At 37.3% G+C, this 21,557-nt stretch overlaps 1 protein-coding gene across 2 annotated transcripts in view; it reads right to left on the bottom strand.

The window, feature by feature from the left end:
- Positions 1-662: 662 nt before the first annotated feature.
- Positions 663-21,557, bottom strand: part of baiap2l1b (BAR/IMD domain containing adaptor protein 2 like 1b) — a 146,966-nt gene continuing 126,071 nt past the window's right edge. For both annotated transcript variants that reach the window (XM_061974321.2, XM_072915839.1), the window contains 4 exons: positions 16,223-16,288; positions 15,785-16,031; positions 2,981-3,027; positions 663-1,185 (listed from right to left, as the gene is read on the bottom strand). In XM_061974321.2, coding sequence (XP_061830305.2) covers positions 1,113-1,185; positions 2,981-3,027; positions 15,785-16,031; positions 16,223-16,288 — 433 coding nt within the window. In that variant the 3' untranslated portion in view covers positions 663-1,112. The remainder of the gene's footprint in view (positions 1,186-2,980; positions 3,028-15,784; positions 16,032-16,222; positions 16,289-21,557) is intronic.

Below are 21,557 nucleotides of genomic sequence, written 5' to 3'. Positions count from 1 at the left end.
GGACAGTGCAAAGAAAGAGGCTTCAAAAAAAGTGTAGACAAGACAAAACAAAGACAGCAAGCAGGGAGAAGATGGGAGCGGAAAAAAATGCGAACGCCCTCACCAGAGGCAAGACAGACACGTAAACTGACAGGTCAGCAGAGGAATTATGGTGTGGGGTTGTTTTTCCCAGGAGTTGGGCTTGGCCCCCTTAGTTCCAGTGAAAGGAACTTGGAATGCTCCAGGATACCAAAACATTTTGGACATATGCTCCCAACCTTGTGGGAACATGACTTCCAACATGACTGTGCACAAAGAGTCTGGTGTGGATGAACTTGACTGGCCTGCACAGAGTCCTGACCTGAACCCAATAGAACACCTTTGGAATGAATTAGAACATAGACTGAGAGCCAGGCCTTCTCCACCAACATCAGTGCGCTTTTGGAAGAATGGTGGACAATTCCTATAAAGACACTCCGCAACCTTGTGGACAGCCTTCCCAGAAGAGTTGAAGCTGTAATAGCTGCAAAAGGTGGACCCACATCATATTGAACCCTATGGGTTAGGAATGGGATGGCACTTCAAGTTCATATGCAAGTTGGTAACCGAATAAACACAAATAGTTTGAAATATTCTTTCAAACAAACACAAACAACTAACAAAGAGGGTGTTTGGATAGCGGATTGAAGAAATAAAGTTTTATTTTTCCGACGTGATGAAATTCTACAAAGTTTGCCATCCAAGACCAAGATAAAAACAATAAGATGTACAAAGACTAAAGTCTCAAAATGCAGATGTAACATGCACTATACAGTCCTTAAGGCCACGTCCTCATTCTGCACCAACTGTTCAAAGGTGTGTTTATGTACAACAACTGCACTTTAAAGACCGTGTGCCTCATGTTGTTGATCAATCACAGACAATGGCAACACAAATCCTCACAGTGGCTGCGAAGGTGAACCAAACAACTGCAAACACCGGTGGAATGTGGCCATAGTCCGTGATCGCCCGCTCAAATAAGACCTTAGAAATATTCAGAGATGGTTTAAACACAGGAGCTTCAGTCCGGTAAATGTTTCCTTGCCGTGTGCTTACGTTCACACCAACAATGAGATGCAGGCGGGGACCGGAGATCAGATGACCGGCGCTGAGCGGTCGTTGGTGACGGTGGGGCGTAGTCGTACTGTGGAGAATGGGTTCCCTCCCCTGGGGGACACAGAGGAGTGATCAGTGTGTGTGTGTGTGTGTGTGTTATTGTGTTTCTACCATTCTTGAGACATCAACAAGGAAAAGTAGCTTCCATATGAGGAGGTGTGAACAAGTTAGGACATAAATAAGGTCCCAATACGGAAAACCATTGCATCTAATAGAGAGACAAATACTAGAGTCCGTGAACATTGCTCCAAAGTCAGCATTTTTTTGGTTGATTTAATGTGCATACAAAAGTAAACTTTGACAGGCGCAAAGGCAGCAATGTATGATAAAACAAGCTAAAGGACTTCCCTATTCATCCCCGAAAAAACCCGCCAGGTGAACAGCTGATTTTTACGACTTCCGGTGCTGACGTAAGACAAGCCATATGTGACCATAGGATGAACAAATACACTACGCTACTAAGACTATAGTGGCCATTAACAGTTAGCTTCTACAGCTGGGTTTCCCAAAGTGCGGCACAGGGGCCATCTGTGGTCCGTGACGCCTTTGTCATCGGCCTTAAGCACGTTACGAAGAACAAAAAAATAGAGATCTCATTTGCACCCCCTGGTGGTGAAATCTATCAAAAATGAGGGTGGTCCCAAAAAACGAGGGATTTTTCAAATTGACTAAGTGTCGGTTTTAAAAAGTGGTCAACATATGAAATAACAAGTGTGTGTAAACGTTTGAAGTGCGCCCCCTCTGGTCAATATATGAAATAACAAGTGTGTGCAAAAATTTGAAGTGCTCCCCCTCTGGTTAATATATGAAATAACAAGTGTGTGTAAAAATTTGAAGTGCTCCCCCTCTGGTTAATATATGAAATAACAAGTGTGTGTAAGAAATTGAAATGCGCCCCCTTTGGCAAAAATTAATAATAATAAAAAAAAAAAGAATATGTTTATAGAGACATACTGTAATAACTTGAAGTAAATAATGAAGATTAAAAACCTATTACAAACAAAAAATTCAATTTTTTTTTTTATAACTATAAGCAATCTTTCTCTCACAATGTGTCGACTTTTTCCTTATAAAATTGGGAACAATTTCTCATATTCTTTCTGTTTCTGTAATATTGCAATATTTTCTTGTAAAATTATGACTTTTTTATGTGAAATTATGACTTTTTTAAGGGAACTCTCCTGAAGGAATCAATAAAATACTATCTATCTATCCATCTATCTATCTATCTATCTATCTATCTATCTATCTATCTATCTATCTATCTATCTATCTATCTATCTATCTATCTATCTATTTGTCATATAAAAATCTGACTTTTATCACAATATTGCCAATTTTTTTGTTGTTCTTGTAAAATAGTGATTTTTAAAAAACTTTTGTCATGACTTTTGTCATAATTTTGCCAAGTAAAATGCAGATTATTATTATTATAATATAGTCCAAATTTTTAAGTTTTCTTATAGAAATTGTGACTTGTCGAGTAGAATTGCAACTCTTTTCATAAAATTGCCAAAATGTTAAGCTTTTCTTGTAAAACTGCGATTGTTATTGAGTAAAATTCCAACTTTTATCATAACATTGCACAAATGTTCAGTTTTTCTTGTAAAATTTTGACTTGCGTTGTGTAAAATTACAACGTTTATTATAATACTGCCAAAATTCTAAGTTTTTCTTGTGAAATTGTGACCTTTTTCTTGTGAAATTCCAACTAATTTTTCACAACAAGCTTTTTTATATTTGCATAGTATGTATATATTATTATTATTATTATTTTTCTGAGGTCTCAAGAAGGTAACAAATACAAGAATGTGTGTGTAAATACAGTTCATAGTGTCGTACTCACGCCAGGTAGGCAGGTGAAGGTCTTGAGACGCCGTTAGCCTGGTTTGCCTGTGGAGAGGAAACAAAAAGTTGAATTTGTGAACATCAGCTGTGCTACAGCATCCTTCTCAAATACTGAGGCAGGGCCACGGGGGACAGGGGTGGAGGGTGGGGGGTATGGACGTTGGGAGAGAAGGGGGTTTGTGGTGCAATGCAAGGGGGTGCACGTGTACACACTAAAAAATGTTGGGTTAAAAAATAACCCAATTTTAACCCAACTGCTGCTACAGAAAAGGACAAACCCCTTATTTGAGTTATTGTAATTCAACATTTTGGGTTCTTTTTTTCAACCCAACTTTCAAAATTATGAACCATTTTTGGGTTGATTTTCAACGAGTAACGCATTTTTGGGTAAAAGGCTTTTTATTTATGAATTTTTTAATTAAAAAGTTACTTTTTTCTGGAAGGGAATTTTATTGTGGATTAATCTCATTAACATTATTTACAATCACCCAACATTGAGTTAGCATAACTCAACTTTTGGGTTAAATAATTCAACCCAATACTTTGGTTGGGAACAACCCAACATTGAGTTATCATAACTCAACTTTTGGGTTAAATAATTCAACCCAATAGTTGGGTTTGGGAATAACCCAACATTAAGTTATCATAACTCCAATTTTTTATGAAATAATTCGACACAATAGTTGGGTTGAATTATTTAACCAAAACCCAGGCGTCATGTTTGGTGGAAAGCAGCAGGAAATAACGCAGCAGCACTGTGCTACATACAGTGTGTGGGAAAGGCCACACGTGGCGTCACGTCACATCACGTCATATGTGGAATCTGGAAAGTCTAGTCGTGCAGGATGGAGCCACCACTTACACATTCAGTTTGGTTTTTTTTAAATGGAAAAAATGAGAGCAGGTATTTCCTCACACAATGTATACTTTTCATTAACTTCTATTTATGAAAAAAATTAACATGTCAAATAAATTCATAATTTTTTTTCAAACTAACATGTCATATATTATTTTGTATATTTGATGACCTAGAAAAGTGCTATTTACATCTATTAATAATTGGTTTATTATTATTATTACTTTATCCATCCATCCATTTTAGACCGTTTGTCCCTTTTAAATAAAATAATTATTGCACAGACATATATTAGAAGGAAAATACATTTATTTAAGCCTACGGATATAAACATGTGTTTTTTTCCCGCACAACTTTAATCATTTGATTGTTTGTTTGTGAACTACTACTTGTTTTCCCAGAGCAACAATGTTTTTGCACACTCTTGGCATTCTCTGGATGAGCTTCAAGAGGGTTTTCACTTCACAGGCGTCATAGTTTTGAAGCCTTCAGTGACAATCTACAATGTAAATAGTCATGGAAATGAAGAAAACGCATTGAAATGAGAAGGTGTGTCCAAACTGCTATTTACATTTATTAATAATTGGTTTATTATTATTCTTTTAAATAAAATAATTATTACAAAGACATATATTTCTAAACCCATATTTAAAAGGAAAATACATTTATTTAAGCATACAGATCCAAACAAATGATTTGTTTGTTTGTTTGTATACTACTACTTGTTTTCCCAGAGCAACAATGTTTTTGCACACTCTTGGCATTCTCTGGATGAGCTTCAAGAGGGTTTTCACTTCACAGGCGTCATAGTTTTGAAGCCTTCAGTGACAATCTACAATGAAATAGTCATGAAAATTAAGAAAATGCATTGAAATGAGAAGGTGTGTCCAAACTGCTATTTACATTTTTTTTTAAATTGGTTTATTATTATTCTTTTAAATAAAATAATCATTACAAAGACATATATTTCTAAACCCATATTTAAAAGGAAAATACATGTATTTAAGCATACGGATATAAACATGTGTTTTTTTATCTGCACAACTTAAATGATTTGTTTGTTTGTTTGTGTACTACTTCTTGTTTTTTGCACACTCTTGGCATTCTCTCAATGAGCTTCAAGAGGTAGTCACCTGAAAGGGGTTTCACTTCACAGGTGTCATAGTTTTGATGCCTTCAGTGACAATCTACAACGTAAATAGTCATGAAAATAAAGAAAACGCATTGAAATGAGAAGGTGTGTACAAACTGCTATTTACATTTATTATTATTCTTTTAAATAAAATAATCATTACAAAGACATATATTTCTAAACCCATATTTAAAAGGAAAATACATTTATTTAAGCATACGGATATAAACATGTGTTTTTATGTGCACAACTTAAATGATTTGTTTGTTTGTTTGTGTACTACTTCTTGTTTTTTGCACACTCTTGGCATTCTCTCAATGAGCTTAAAGAGGTAGTCACCTGAAAGGGGTTTCACTTCACAGGTGTCATAGTTTTGATGCCTTCAGTGACAATCTACAATGTAAATAGTCATGAAAATACACATTGAAAATGAGAAGGTGTGTCCAAACTGCTATTTACATCTATTAATAATTGGTTTATTATTATTCTTTTAAATAAAATAATCATTGCAAAGACATATATTTCAAAACCCATATTTAAACGGAAAATACATTTATTTAAGCATACAGATCCAAACAAATGATTTGTTTGTTTGTTTGTTTGTATACTACTACTTGTTTTCCCAGAGCAACAATGTTTTTGCACACTCTTGGCATTCTCTGGATGAGCTTCAAGAGGGTTTTCACTTCACAGGCGTCATAGTTTTGAAGCCTTCAGTGACAATCTACAATGAAATAGTCATGAAAATGAAGAAAATGCATTGAAATGAGAAGGTGTGTCCAAACTGCTATTTACATTTTTTTAAAATTGGTTTATTATTATTCTTTTAAATAAAATAATTATTACAAAGACATATATTTCTAAACCCATATTTAAAAAGAAAATACATTTATTTAAGCATACGGATATAAACGTGTTTTTATCTGCACAACTTAAATGATTTTTTTGTTTGTTTGTGTACTACTTCTTGTTTTTTGCACACTCTTGGCATTCTCTCAATGAGCTTCAAGAGGTAGTCACCTGAAAGGGTTTTCACTTCACAGGTGTCATAGTTTTGCTGCCTTCAGTGACAATCTACAAAGTAAATAGTCATGAAAATACAGAAAATGCATTGAAATGAGAAGGTGTGTACAAACTGCTATTTACATTTATTATTATTCTTTTAAATAAAATAATTATTACAAAGACATATATTTCTAAACCCATATTTAAAAGGAAAATACATTTATTTAAGCATACGGATATAAACATGTGTTTTTATCTGCACAACTTGAATGATTTGTTTGTTTGTTTGTGTACTACTTCTTGTTTTTTGCACACTCTTGGCATTCTCTCAATGAGCTTCAAGGTGTCATAGTTTTGATGCCTTCAGTGACAATCTACAATGTAAATAGTCATGAATATGACTTTTAATAATTGGTTTATTATTATTCTTTTAAATAAAATAATTATTACAAAGACATATATTTCTAAACCCATATTGAAAAGGAAAATACATTTATTTAAGCATACTGACCAGCAAAGGCAGGACTAAATAATCCCTCTGATTAGTGCTCGGGAAACAAGTGAGCGTCTCGAGCACCAATCAGAGACAGGTGGAAACAATAAGCACCCATGGTAACTAAAAACAAACAAAAGTGCACAAAAACAGGAACTAAGGGAGTCCAAAACTAACAGAATATAACAACACATGATCCAGGCCACGGATCATGACACTTAAATAATTTGTTTTTTTGTTTGTGTACTACTTCTTGTTTTCTGCACACTCTTGGCATTCTCTCAATGAGCTTCAAGGTGTCATATTTTTGATGCCTTTAGTGACAATCTGCAATGTAAATAGTCATGAAAATAAAGAAAACACATTGAAATGAGAAGGTGTGTACAAACTGCTATTTACATCTATTAATAATTGTTTTTTTAATTATTATTTTAAATAAAATAATTATTGCAAATACATATATTTCAAAACCCATATTTAAAAGGAAAATACATTTATTTAAGCCTACAGGTGTAAACAAATAATGAAATATATATACAGTCGCGATCAAAAGTGTACATACACTTGTAAAGAACATAATGTCATGGCTGTCTTGAGTTTCCAATCATTTCTACAACTCTTATTTTTTTGTGATAGAGTGATTGGAGCACATACTTGTTGGTCACAAAAACATTCATGACTCTTTCATGTGATGTCAGATGAAACAAAAATGGAGCTGTTTGGCCACAATACCCAGCAACATGTTTGGAGGAGAAAAGGTGAGGCCTTTAATCCCAGGAACACCAGACCTACCGTCAAGCATGGCGGTGGTAGTATTATGCTCTGGGCCTGTTTTGCTGCCAATGGAACTGGTGTTTTACAGAGAGTAAATGGGACAATGAAAAAGGAGGATTACCTCCAAATTCTTCAGGACAACCTAAAATCATCAGCCCGGAGGTTGGGTCTTGGGCGCAGTTGGGTGTTCCAACAGGACAATGACCCCAAACACATGTCAAAAGTGGTAAATCAGGCTAGAATTAAGGTTTTAGAAAGTCCTGACTTAAATGTGTGGACAATGCTGAAGAAACAAGTCCATGTCAGAAAACCCAACACATTTAGCTGAACTGCACCAATTTTGTCAAGAGGAGTGGTCAAAAATTCAAGCAGAAGCTTGTGGATGGCTACCAAAAGCGCCTTATTGCAGGTAAACTTGCCAAGGGACATGTAAGTAAATATTAACATTGCTGTATGTATACTTTTGACCCAACATTTTCAGTAGACCCATAATAAATTTATAAAAGAAGCAAACTTCATGAATGTTTTTTTGTGACCAACAAGTATGTGCTCCAATCACTCTATCACAAAAAAATAAGAGTTGTAGAAATGATTGGAAACTCAAGACAGCCATGATATTATGTTCTTTACAAGTGTATGTAAACTTTTGATCGTGACTGTATATATGTACTTATATGTAATAGGCAAAAAACACATTGTTGTCAAATCTAAAATTAAAATTAAATGGAAATGGTTTAATCCAGATTCAATCCAGGTTGCATTGTCTGTCCAATCCATATACCGTATATTTCGGACTATAAGTCGCAGTTTTTTTCATAGTTTGGCCGGGGGTGCGACTTATACTCAGTAGCGACTTATGTGTGAAATTATTAACACATTAGCGTAAAATATCAAATAATATTATTTATCTCATTCACGTAAGAGACTAGACCAGGGGTCGGCAACCCGCGGCTCTAGAGCCGCATGCGGCTCTTTAGCGCCGCCCTAGTGGCTCTCTGGAGCTTTTTGAAAAATGGAAAAAGATGAGGGGAAAAAAATATATTTTTTGTGTTAATATAGTTTCTGTAGGAGGACAAACATAACACAAACCTCCCTAATTGTTATAAAGCGCACTATTTGTATTAAACATGCTTCACTGATTCGAGTATTTGGCGAGCGCCGTTTTGTCCTACTAATTTTGGCGGTCCTTGAACTCACCATAGTTTGTTTACATGTATAACTTTCTCCGACTTTCTAGGACGTGTTTTATGCCACTTCTTTTTCTGTCTCATTTTGTCCACCAAACTTAACATTGTGCATAAATGCACAAAGGTGAGTTTTGTTGATGTTATTGACTTGTGTGGAGTGCTAATCAGACATATTTGGTCACTGCATGACTGCAAGCTAATAGATGCTAACATGCTAGTTAGGCTAGCTATATGTACATACTGCATCATTATGCCTCATTTGTAGCTATATTTGAGGTCATTTAGTTTCCTTTAAGTCCTTTTAATTCAATTTATATCCCATGACACACTATCTGTACGTAATATGGCTTTTAATTTTTTGCGGCTCCAGACAGATTTTTTTTTTGTATTTTTGGTCCAATATGGCTCTTTCAACATTTTTGGTTGCCGACCCCTGGACTAGACGTATAAGATTTCATGGGATTTAGCGATTAGGAGTGAGAGATTGTTTGGTAAACGTATAGCATGTTCTATATGTTATAGTTATTTGAATGACTCTTACCATAATATGTTACGTTAACATACCAGTTGGTTATTTATGCCTCATATAACGTACACTTATTCAGCCTGTTGTTCACTATTCTTTATTTATTTTAAATTGCCTTTCAAATGTCTATTCTTGGTGTTGGCTTTTATCAAATACATTTCCCCCAAAAATGCAACTTATATATGTTTTTTTCCTTCTTTATTATGCATTTTCAGCAGGTGCGACTTATACTCCGGTGCGACTTATACTCCGAAAAATACGGTACATGTCTAATTTGCAATGTTGATGTATGATATCATTACATCTTCTATAAAAATAGCAGCTCTGCATGAAACCTCAACACTTTTAGCTCTTGAAAAGCTTCAGTTTACCATGAATTGATTAACAAAAACGTGTTACCATTTAGTGGTCAATTGTACGGAATATGTACTGTACTGTGCAATCTACTAATAAAAGTTTCAATCAATCAATCCAGTGTTTTTTTCAACCTTTTTTCAGCCAAGGCACATTTTTTGCGTTGAAAAAATGCAGAGGCACACCACCAGCGGGAATCATTAAAAAACAAAAAAAACAGTTGACAGTGAAAAGTCGTTGTCGCAATTGTTGGATATGACTTTAAAGCATAACCAAGCATGCATCACTATAGCTCTTGTCTCAAAGTAGGTGTACTGTCACCACCTGTCACATCACACCCTGACTTATTTGGAGGTTTTTGCTGTTTTTCCTGTGCGTAGTGTTTTAGTTCTTGTCATACCTGCCAACTTTTGAAATCAGAAAAACCTAGTAGCCAGGGTCCAGGGGCCGCAGGCCCCGGTAGGTCCAGAACAAAGTCCTGGTGGGGGGTTCAGGCTTCGCCCCCCCCGACGCAAAATGATTATTAGCATTCAGACAGGTTAAAATGTTGCTAAAACCATCACTTTTCTATCAGTCACAGTGACTTTTCAAAACAAAAATATTACAGCAAAAATCATATGGGTTGATTGACATGTTTATTCTGTAAGCTAACTTCAATAGTTTGAAATTATTTTGACAGTTAATGCCAGTTATCCTGTCAACCTTTCACAAGACTTCAATTTGTTAATTGAAAGTATAAACAGTATAAACACTTTTTACAGTAAACAAATGGTAAAACAGTACTAAACAATTCCATTAAAAATAAAAATTGGTGTCATTATTAACTTTCTGTCCAAGCTTGTATAATCTACTGCCTTGTTCAATTGTAAAAAATATTCTGTGCCTAAAATTCACATTTCTATCACAATTATCATACTGTAAACATGGTAAGCTAACTTCATTAAAATTAATAGTCCTGTCAATAGCATGGAATTACAATTCAAATGTCGTTTTTTTGTAAGCCTTTCAAAAGAATTCAAAATATGAAAATTAATTTAAGCCATCAGACACTTGAAAAGTGGCACATCACATCTCTAATGTAATCATTTGAACTTTTCAACAGAAATAGCACTGCAAAAATATTAAGGACATACTTCTGTATTTTGGTAGTTATGCTGTCAACATTTAACAAGATTTCTTCAACTTGGACTTGAAAGCATAAATAGTATAAACACTTTTAACAGTATAACAGTACTAAACAATTCCAATAGATAACATTGGTGTCATTACCTTTTTGTGGCTAAAATCCAAATTTGATTGATGTTTTGGTTCGACCACATCCATATTTTTTGGCGATTTTCGAGTCGGGAAACATTTTCCGAAATAACTGTCAACCTTGTGATCAGCCAGTGTGATTGGAAGTCCATGCTCAATTATTGCCTCCGTAAATAAAACTTCGGCATTTATCACATCCAAAGAATCTGTTTGGGCGACGAAAAACGTTGGAAGTTTTCCACTTGTATCGCGAGCAACGGCATTAGACTTGTGTTTTTTTGTCCCAACGTGGTCTTTTACGTCGCTAATTCCTCCGTGTCCGATCGAAAAATCTTGTCTGCACAAGGTGCAATTCGCGTAGTTTTCACCCTTTTTGGAACGGATAATTATTCCCGGATAGGCTTTTGAATATTCTTCACGGAATGACTGCAGGTTTTTTTTCGGTTTAATCTGGCGCCCTAGGCAAGATTTTAGGTGGCGCCCCCCCACATCGGCAGTGAAGTGTATATACTCACAAGAAACCGAATAGCTTTGTCTTTGACCTTTTTTTTTTTTTACTTACAACTATACCTAATATATAAAGGGGTGGAAAAGTGACTATTACCTGCAGGGCAAACATTAGCTAACCAGAAGGCAATAACAATGTAAACAAAAAACACCTGCTTAAAAGATCTAATACAAATGTCCCTGAGGAATGTAAGGTGGGAGTACTGCAATTACCTAACGTTACATTATTATTTTCCATACCAATTCAGCCCCCTCCACAATATTAACCCGACGTTAAAACAGAACTAGCTAGTTATTGATTAGCAATTGCCGAATCATGTAACATTAGCTTAATGCTAAAAAGCCAGGTTACTATCACATTCTGTAACAGACAAATAATTTCATGTAGGCTAACGTTACCTACTTGCTACCTCTGTCTTTTCTCGTTTCTCCTCCTCTTCTTTTCTCTTTTTTCTTCCCTGGGCACCTGACAGTTTTGGCCGTTTTGACATCTTGTGTTGATTTTTTGATGTGGTGACGTCCAAAAAGAGTCATGATACGGGAAGGGAGGGGCGCACCGTTTCTATTAAATAGACTTTATTTTGCATTTTAATTAACGTGGGATTATTTTTTGTATTTAGAAATAATAGTACCAACTTTTTTTTCTCTTTTTTTTTTCTCCAACATTTGTGGCACTGGCGTGGCGCCCCCTGATGGACGGCGCCCTTAGCATTTGCCTATACGGCCTATGCCACGGGCCGGCCCTGGGTTTAAGACTCGTTTGCCATTTTTCTCCGGCTGATTCCATGATCGTTCGCTCGTTTGGATACAATGGCAACTGGTGCCCCGTGATTGGCAGCGGTGCTATAAATAGCCTCGCGCATGGCATTCGGAATGGCTCGATAGGAAGTTACGGGAAGCGGTGTCGATTGTCATTGTTGTTACGCGATTTCGTGAATAAAACTTTTTTTTTAATATTTTTTTTTAATTAATGAAAAAACGTATTTTTTATCACTGCAACTGTAACCCGGAATAGGTTGATGAAAACCGTACTAATTACGGGAAAACCGGAGTAGTTGGCAGGTATGTCTTGTCTTGCGCTCCTATTTTGGTGGCTTTTTCTCTTTTTTTTTTGGTATTTTCCTGTAGCAGTTTCATGTCTTCCTTTAAGAGATATTTCCCGCATCTACTTTGTTTTAGCAATCAAGAATATTACATATTGAGAGGACATTGTCATGTTCGGATGTACATTGCCTTTGCTCCACAGTAAGTCTTTGCTGTTGTCCAGCATTCTGTTTTTGTTTACTTTGTAGCCAGTTCAGTGCATAGCCTTCCCTACGCTTTAATGCCTTTTTTTTTAGGGGCACTCACCTTTTGTTTATATAGACAGCACAGACACTCAACAACAACACATCATTTGCAGACTATAATTACTGGTTTGCAAAAAATATTTTTAACCCAAATAGGTGAAATTAAATAATCTCTCACGGCACACCAGCACAGTGGTTGAAAAACACTGAATCAATCAATGAAGTAGAAGAAGTTCTACATTCTGACCACAGGGTGGCAGGAGTGGCCAGAGAAGCTGAGGTTTGAAGTACAAGTGTGTGTTTTCAGACAGACCTTAAATAAAACACATCTATCTATTTATGGGAAGTTTTGATTGCTCATTAAAAAAAAAAAATCAAATTATTCACAAGAATGTGGACGTGCCACTCACAGCTCAGTTCATGAACCCAGGATGTAGAAGGCGACCTTCTATTCTTTCTCTTTCTGTCTTTCTTTCCAGTAAGTGCTTATCTTTTTTCCACACGAATCACCAAACCAGTGAGGGTGCTTTTTCTGCCATGGTGACGACGCATTCCACAGTCACCTCACCCCCCCCCCAACTTCACTAGGCCTTCCTTTCTCCTTCGCTGCTACACTACAAGTGGAATTTTGTCCTGTATTGCATTTCATTTCTCCATAGATACTCAACCAACCTTCGAGGCCTATAATTAGAGCAAGCATTGTCTTAGAGCAGAGGTGTTTAACCCTTGTGTAATGTTCATATTGTTGTTACTCAGCCAGCGTTTGTGGGTCTGAACAGATGTTTACCTTACCCCAATAAACATCTGTTCAGTATTTTAACATAAAAGTGTTTGATTGTGAGGCATTAAAAGCCACAAAATGCAACGGGTCCATCAGACCCACAAACGCCGGCTGAGTAACAACAACATGAACGTTGCACGGAAAATTTCTCTGGCAGTTTCTGCATCCCACAGGGATCCTTCTTTTGTGTTTCCGCACCTGCGGTTCCCACACAAGGTTGCAACATTGTTTGTCAACACTGTCTGCTCTCATTTTCTCGCACATTTGACCCTCTGATGTTCTGTGTACCTACTAGAGATGCGCGGATAGGCAATTATTTCATCCGCAACCGCATCACAAAAGTCGTCAACCATCCGCATCCACCCGAACTAACATTTAATCAAAACCGCACCCGCCCGCACCCGCCCGTTGTTATATATCTAATATAGACGATGCAAGGCATTAGTGAGGTTATAAAGCTTTTGCCTGTTAAAGAAAGGAGACTGATCCAATGCAGCAGAGACATTCAATGCGTGCCACGCTGTCACGGCCCAGACGCACACCAGTGCGCAATCATCTGGGAGCCGCGCTGAGCGTACCTCCAAGCGCGCTCGCGCCACTCAAACTGCTGCAGGCAGCTGCGTTCTATCTTGTTTTAACATCCTGTGGCACTCTTCTGGGATCACATATATATACATATATATATATATATATATATATATATATATATATATATATATATATATATATATATATATATATATATATATATATATATATATATATATATATATATATATATATATACATACATATATATATATATATATACATACATATATATATATATATATATACACATATATATATATATATATATGTATATATATGTATGTATATGTATATATATATATATATATACATATATATATATATACATATATATATATATATGTATATATACTGTATATATATATATATATACTGTATATATATATATATGTATATATACTGTATATATATGTATATATATGTATGTATATATATATATATATATATATATATGTATATATATATATATATATATATATATATATATATATATATACATATATATATATATATATACACACATATATATATATATATATATATATATATATATATATATATATATATATATATATATATATATATATATATATATATATATATATATATATCCGTCAATGAATTTGTGTGCCAGTTCTTCTGTACAGATCCGAGGATGACACCATGGAAGCACAAGAAGGTGTCTATCACAATGTTAGTGGCGAGACAGGGCGCAGACTCCTCGTGGGACTTATTACCAGCCTGTGGACAATTAAACCTTCAGGCAAGTGAAGCGAGTCAAGGAGCCACAGGTGTTGTCTGCACCTGTACTGTAACTGGGCAACGATCAGTCACTGGCGAAGGAACAAAACAACAAAATCACTTCTTCTGAATTATTTTCAGAATTTTACTGTAATACCCCCTGAATGTAATTACTTCTGAGAATATCATCACACATTGTGTGAGTTACATCTTTTCATATACATTTTTTTATACATTGCTCCTTTTTTTTTTTTACCAATGCTGGCACAAACTTGACCGAGACATACCGTATTTTTCGGACTATAAGTCGCAGTTTTTTTCATAGTTTGGCCGGGGGTGCGACTTATACTTATACTCAGGAGCGACTTATGTGTGAAATGATTAACACATTAGCGTAAAATATCAAATAATATTATTTATCTCACGTAAGAGACTAGACCAGGGGTCGGCAACCCGCGGCTCTTTGATCACTCTGATGCGGCTCAGCTGCATACTTGCCCAGCAAGTAAGCTGCTGAGCCGCATCAGAGTGATCAAAGAGCCGCATGTGGCTCCGGAGCCGCGGGTTGCCAACCCCTGGTCTAGTCTCTTACGTGAATGAGATAAAACACATCTGTGAAGGCACCATTAATGCTGAAAGGTACATACAGGTTTTGGAGCAACAAATGTTGCCATCCAAGCAACGTTATCATGGACGCCCCTGCTTATTTCAGCAAGACAATGCCAAGCCACGTGTTACATCAACGTGGCTTCATAGTAAAAGAGTGCGGGTACTAGACTGGCCTGCCTGTAGTCCAGACCTGAATCCCATTGAAAATGTGTGGTGCATTATGAAGCCTAAAATACCACAACGGAGACCCCCGGACTGTTGAACAACTTAAGCTGTACATCAAGCAAGAATGGGGAAGAATTCCACCTGAGAAGCTTCAAAAATGTGTCTCCTCAGTTCCCAAACGTTTACTGAGTGTTGTTAAAAGGAAAGGCCATGTAACACAGTGGTAAAAAACTTTTTTGCAATGTGTTGCTGCCATTAAATTCTAAGTTAATGATTATTTGCAAAACAAAATTAAGTTTCTCAGTGTGAACATTAAATATCTTGTCTTTGCAGTCTATTCAATTGAATATAAGTTGAAAAGGATCATTGTATTCTGTTTTTATTTACCATTTACACAACGTGACAACTTCACTGGTTTTGGGTTTTGTAGAGGAATATGTTAATTATGAGGCCGGTTCTGAAAACTACAATGTTTGAATCATATTTACACACAAAAATGTTACAAAAATACAATAAACAAAACTCAACCATAACTGACCGTGTGGTGATTCGTGGAGGAGGAGGAGACGGCGGAGGGCGTGGGGGAATGCCGGTAGTTGTGATTATTGGTGGTGACGCTGCTGCTTGTAGTGAATGTCGTGGAAGACATGTTGGTCTTGACGGCACCGCGCCGCGGGCCGTCAGTGTAGTCCTCCGGGGGGAGGATCATGGTGGCCTCGTCCGTTTCCGTGTCCTGGTGGTGCAGGTTGACCACGCTTCTGCTGCGGTATGGGGCTGCCGACACGCTGAAAGGGCAAGACGTTGAGGAACAGACTGTATTTAGTCGTATGAAAGATCATTCCTGATTGTGACTAGGACAATAAGAATCAAAGGTTGAAGCCCCACAGAATAGGACAGTATAACACTGTAATAGGGACACTAGAGGAAGTATAGCTGCAGCATGTAATGTGAGACTTGTTACCTGGAGTCTCCTTACCTGTTGTTGTTGTTCACCAGGGGCTCAGATAAAGCACGGCAGTACGACGAAGGGAACCAGCCCCTCCTGGAAGATGACAAAATAGACATTACCGTATTTTTCGGAGTATAAGTCGCACCGGAGTATAAGACGCACCGGCCGAAAATGCATAATAAAGAAGGAAAAAAAACATATATAAGTCGCATTTTTGGGGGAAATGTATTTGATAAAAGCCAACAGCAAGAATAGACATTTGAAAGGCAATTTAAAATAAATAAAGAATAGTGAACAACAGGCTGAATAAGTGTACGTTATATGAGGCATAAATAACCAACTGGTATGTTAACGTAACATATTATGGTAAGAGTCATTCAAATAACTATAACATATAGAACATGCTAGACGTTTACCAAACAATCTGTCACTCCTCATCGCTAAATCCCATGAAATCTTATACGTCTAGTCCAGGGGTCGGCAACCCAAAATGTTGAAAGAGCCATATTGGACCAAAAATACAAAAAAAAAATCTGTCTGGAGCCGCAAAAAATTAAAAGCCATATTACATACAGATAGTGTGTCATGAGATATAAATTGAATTAAGAGGACTTAAAGGAAACTAAATGAGCTCAAATACAGCTACAAATGAGGCATTATGATGCAATATGTACATATAGCTAGCCTAAATAGCATGTTAGCAACGATTAGCTTGCAGTCATGCAGTGACCAAATATGTCTGATTAGCACTCCACACAAGTCAATGACATCAACAAAACTCACCTTTCATGCACAACCTTAAAAGTTTGGTGGACAAAATGAGACAGAAAAAGAAGTGGCATAAAACACGTCTTAGACCAGGGGTGCTCATTACGTCGATCGCGAGCTACCGGTCGATCTCGGAGGGTGTGTCAGTCGATCACCAGCCAGGCATTAAAAAAATAGTCCTAAAAATGAGCGATCATAAATCTTCACTATGACGTCACTTTCGTCACTTGATTGACATTCACGGCACCCGAGGGTCTTCTGAGATGACGCTGGCTGCTGCCAGCTCATTAAAATTACCGACTGGAAGGCGAGAAACACTTTATTTCAACAGACTCTGGTGCCGTACCTGTCGTCAAAACTCCAAAGACCGACTGCACAGTTGCACAGTTGCGCTAACAAAATAAGAGTCTCAGAAAGCTGGCGTGCACAAGCTAGCAAGCTACGGAGTTTGCCGACAATGTATTTCTTGTAAAGTGTATACAAAGGAGTACAGAAGCTGGACAAATAAGATGCCAAAAACCAACCACTTTCATGTGGTATTGGACAGAAAGGAGGACTTTTTTTCTCCTCCATTCGAAAATGCGGACGTTATCATCACTACTGTCTGATTGAAATCCATGCAAGTCATCAGAATCAGGTAATACACCAACTTATATTCTTGTCTTCATGAAATTAAGGAATCTATATGTGTTAAACATGCTTGTATTATCTTTAAACACCTTTAACTTGTTAACAATATTAACTATATGTCCAGGGTGTACCCCGCCTTCCGCCCGATTGTAGCTGAGATAGGCTCCAGCGCCCCCGTGACCCCAAAGGGAATAAGCGGTAGAAAATGGATGGATGGATGTGTTAAACATGCTTGCATTATCTTTAAACACCTTTAACTTGTTAACAATATTAACTATATTTGTTAAACATGCTTGTATTATCATTAAACACATTTAACTTGTTAACAATATTAACTATATGTGTTAAACATACTTGCATTATCTTTAAACACCTTTAACTTGTTAACAATATTAACTATATGTATTAAACATACTTGTATTATCATTAAACACCTTTAATTTATTAACAATATTAACTATATGTGTAAAACATACTTGCATTATCTTTAAACACCTTTAACTTGTTAACAAAAACATATATTTCATAAATAAGTAAATATAAATTATATATATGAATGAGGTAGATCCCCACGACTTGATCAATTGAAAAGTAGCTCGCCTGCAGAAAAAGTGTGAGCACCCCTGTTTTAGAAAGTTATACATGTAAACAAACTACGGTGAGTTCAAGGACCGCCAAAATTAGTAGGACAAAACGGCGCTCGCCAAATACTCGAATCAGTGAAGCATGTTTAATACAAACAGTGTGCTTTATAACAATTAGGGAGGTTTGTGTCATGCTTGTCCTCCTACAGAAACCATATTAAAACAAAAAATAGATTTGTTTCCCCCTCATCTTTTTCCATTTTTCATACATTTCTGAAAAAGCTCCAGAGAGCCAATAGGGCGGCGCTAAAGAGTCGCATGCGGCTCTAGAGCCGCGGGTTGCCGACCCCTGGTCTAGTCTCTCACGTGAATGAGATAAATAATATTGCTTGATATTTTACGCTAATGTCTTGATAATTTCACACATAAGTCGCCCCTGAGTATAAGTCGCACCCCCCGGCCAAACTATGAAAAAAAACTGCGATTTATAGTCCGAAAAATACGGTATCAATGTCATCCTCATCTTATGGTCTCATATTGGGTACTGTACTCAACTGTACACCTATTGGGTCTACCAATCGTATAAATCGGGGTCTTTCCACAGTGAACATCCCTGGGTGAAAAAATACAATGGGGCCTTCCTCTTATGATCGCTGATTTTCTGGTGCGTAATGTGTACACTTTTTTGTTCAGTGCATACTTTGTTCACCCTCCCAACGTGCAATACATAAAAAATATAAGTTTGCATTTAAACATAACAGAAGTTAGCAGGTTTTAAAAGGATGTTTCTCAAGCTAATGGCTCAGAATCAGAATCAGAAGTACTTTATCAATCCCCGAGGGGAAATTAAGATTTTCAGCACAATCCCATTCAAGAGCAGACAACCATTACAGGGAGACAGAACAGGATCGCTGACGGGTCTGCCAACTTCTGGCACCCCTTACAAAAAAGGTGAGAAACACGTAAACGCTGGGGAGGGGGGAAACAATTTTAAAAACATTTAGTCTAAGCCTGGCCCCTGGAGAGGTTGGTCCAGACTGAGGCCAAGGGAAAAAAAACCCTCATAGCCATAGCACACATAAACATGTGTGTAAGAGGGAAACATCAAAGAACACAAAGGACATTAAAAACATTAAAAGAGCAGAGCTGATGCAACCAGCAGCAGTGCCACTTCTACACACAGCCGCAAAAGTAAAACAACACAAAATAAATAAATAATCAACCAATAACATTGTGGAAGACTCTCGTTTCCGGGTTCTTTGGACCACCAATGACCGACATGCCAGGCTCTTCCATGTTGACAATAATGTTTTATTTTCCAATAAATTGTCTTTCGTGTGCTTTTCAGCAATTGTTCACTAACAAACTAAGCACATGAATGGTTTCTCTCCAGTGTATAGTATGTCTCGCTCATGCTCCACCACCAACTCCTCTCTCCTCCCCGGCTGCTGCCTTTTAACAGAGCGACAGGTGATTAGATAATCAGGCCCAGGTGGGCCATCCACGCACCTGTCGCTGATCTCGAAGCTGGTCCTGGCACACCCCGTTTCGCTGCAGGTCCGCAGGCAACGCCCCCCCAAAAATATACATTGCGCACAAACAAACAAAAACATAATTTCAACGTTCCACGCCACCGTCTGCTGGGGTGTGGGGAGCATGGCCAGAGACAGGAGCAGACCCAACAAAGCAACCAAGCCCACCAACTCTCGGCTGCATGGATGAGCGAGGATGCATCCAATACACGCTCATTCAGCCAAGGCATTTATGTGCCATCTCACAGTTTTAAAAGTGAGCAAGTTGCGTCCCCATTGCAACAACAAAATAGCTATGTAATAAATGATCCATATTATTTTGAATGACTACATATTGTTTTACGAGAGAAGAATGAGCAGCTTTGTCATAAAAGTCCTTTGTGTTCGTTGATGTTTCCCTTTTACACACATGTTTATGCGTGCTATGGCTATGAGTTTTTTTCCCCCCTTGCCCTCAGTCTGGACCCCCTCTCCAGGGGCCCAGGCTTAGACTGGCGTTCCATGCCACCGTCTGCTGGGGTGGGGGGGGGGAGCGTGGCCAGAGAAAGGAGCAGACCCAACAAAGCAACCAAGCACCCTCGGCCGCCCACCAACTCTCGGCCAGTGTCCGATACACGCTCATTCAGCCAAGGTATTTATGTGCCATTTCACAGATTTCAAAGTAAGCAAGTTGCGTCCCTATTGCAACAACAAAATAGCTCCATATTATTTTGAATGACTCCATTATTGTTTTACGAGAGAAGAATGAGCAGCTTTGTCACAATAAAAGTCCTTTGTGTTCGTTGATGTTTCCCTTTTACACACATGTTTATGTGTGCCCGAGTGGCCAGAGAGAGGAGCAGACCCAACAAAGCAACCAAGAGAGCCGACTCCACCCTCGGCCGCCCACCAACTCTCGGCCAGTGTCCAGTCCGCATGGATGAGCGAGGATGCGTCCAAGGAGACCGCGGCGTCCGATACACGCTCATTCAGCCAAGGTATTTATGTTCCATTTCACAGATTTAAAAGTAAGCAAGTTGCGTCCCAATTGCAACAACAAAATAGCTCCATATTATTTTGAATGACTACATATTGTTTTACGAGAGAAGAATGAGCAGCTTTGTCACAATATACACCGCAAAAACTGAAATCTGAGTAAGATTAAATATCCCAAATAAGTGGGATATTTGCTTATTTTCCGTCTGATAAGATAATTCTTTTCACTAAGCAGATTTTATGTTAGATTGTTTTACTTGTTTTAAGTGTTTTGGTCCTAAATGATCTCAGTAAGATATTACAGCTTGTTGCTGAGATGTTATGACCTATATTGAGTAAAACATGCTTGAAACTAGAATATCAAGTGTTGCAAAGCTGTGTCATCAACACTCACAAGTATAAAACTACTTTTTTAAAGTAATAATTTCTTATTTCAAGCATGAAAAAAAAAAATCATGACTTTGACACAATTGTGTCTCATAATTAAAACAGATGACAGCCAAATGGACTTTGCTGTTTTATTTTCAATGAAACAATAGAAAATAGGTTCTCATATAGTAGTACAGTTGGCACAGTACAGTCAACTGACGGTTAATATTTAAACATTTCAAACAATTTTGAACAGAAATAGTTCATGCACTTTCAGATAAATTCCTCAAAATTACAATTATAAAATGTTTGGCCGGGCTGTATATATGCGCACTAATTGACTGAAAGAGCACGCACTTGGCGCGATGATGTCATGTTATCGATGGAAAAATGCATTTTTAGACCATATGATTTGTCTAGGAGACCCCGAGAGTAACAAGCGGTTGCCTTGTTGCCTTTCCATTAAGAACAATAAATTAGTTTTTAGTATAAATTTGCTGGTTT

Source organism: Nerophis lumbriciformis, linkage group LG22 (genome assembly GCF_033978685.3).
Source record: "Nerophis lumbriciformis linkage group LG22, RoL_Nlum_v2.1, whole genome shotgun sequence".
Taxonomy (NCBI): Eukaryota; Metazoa; Chordata; class Actinopteri; order Syngnathiformes; family Syngnathidae; genus Nerophis; species Nerophis lumbriciformis.
The sequence above is the reverse complement of the archived record's forward strand: the minus strand, read 5'-3'. Positions and strand labels throughout refer to the sequence as shown.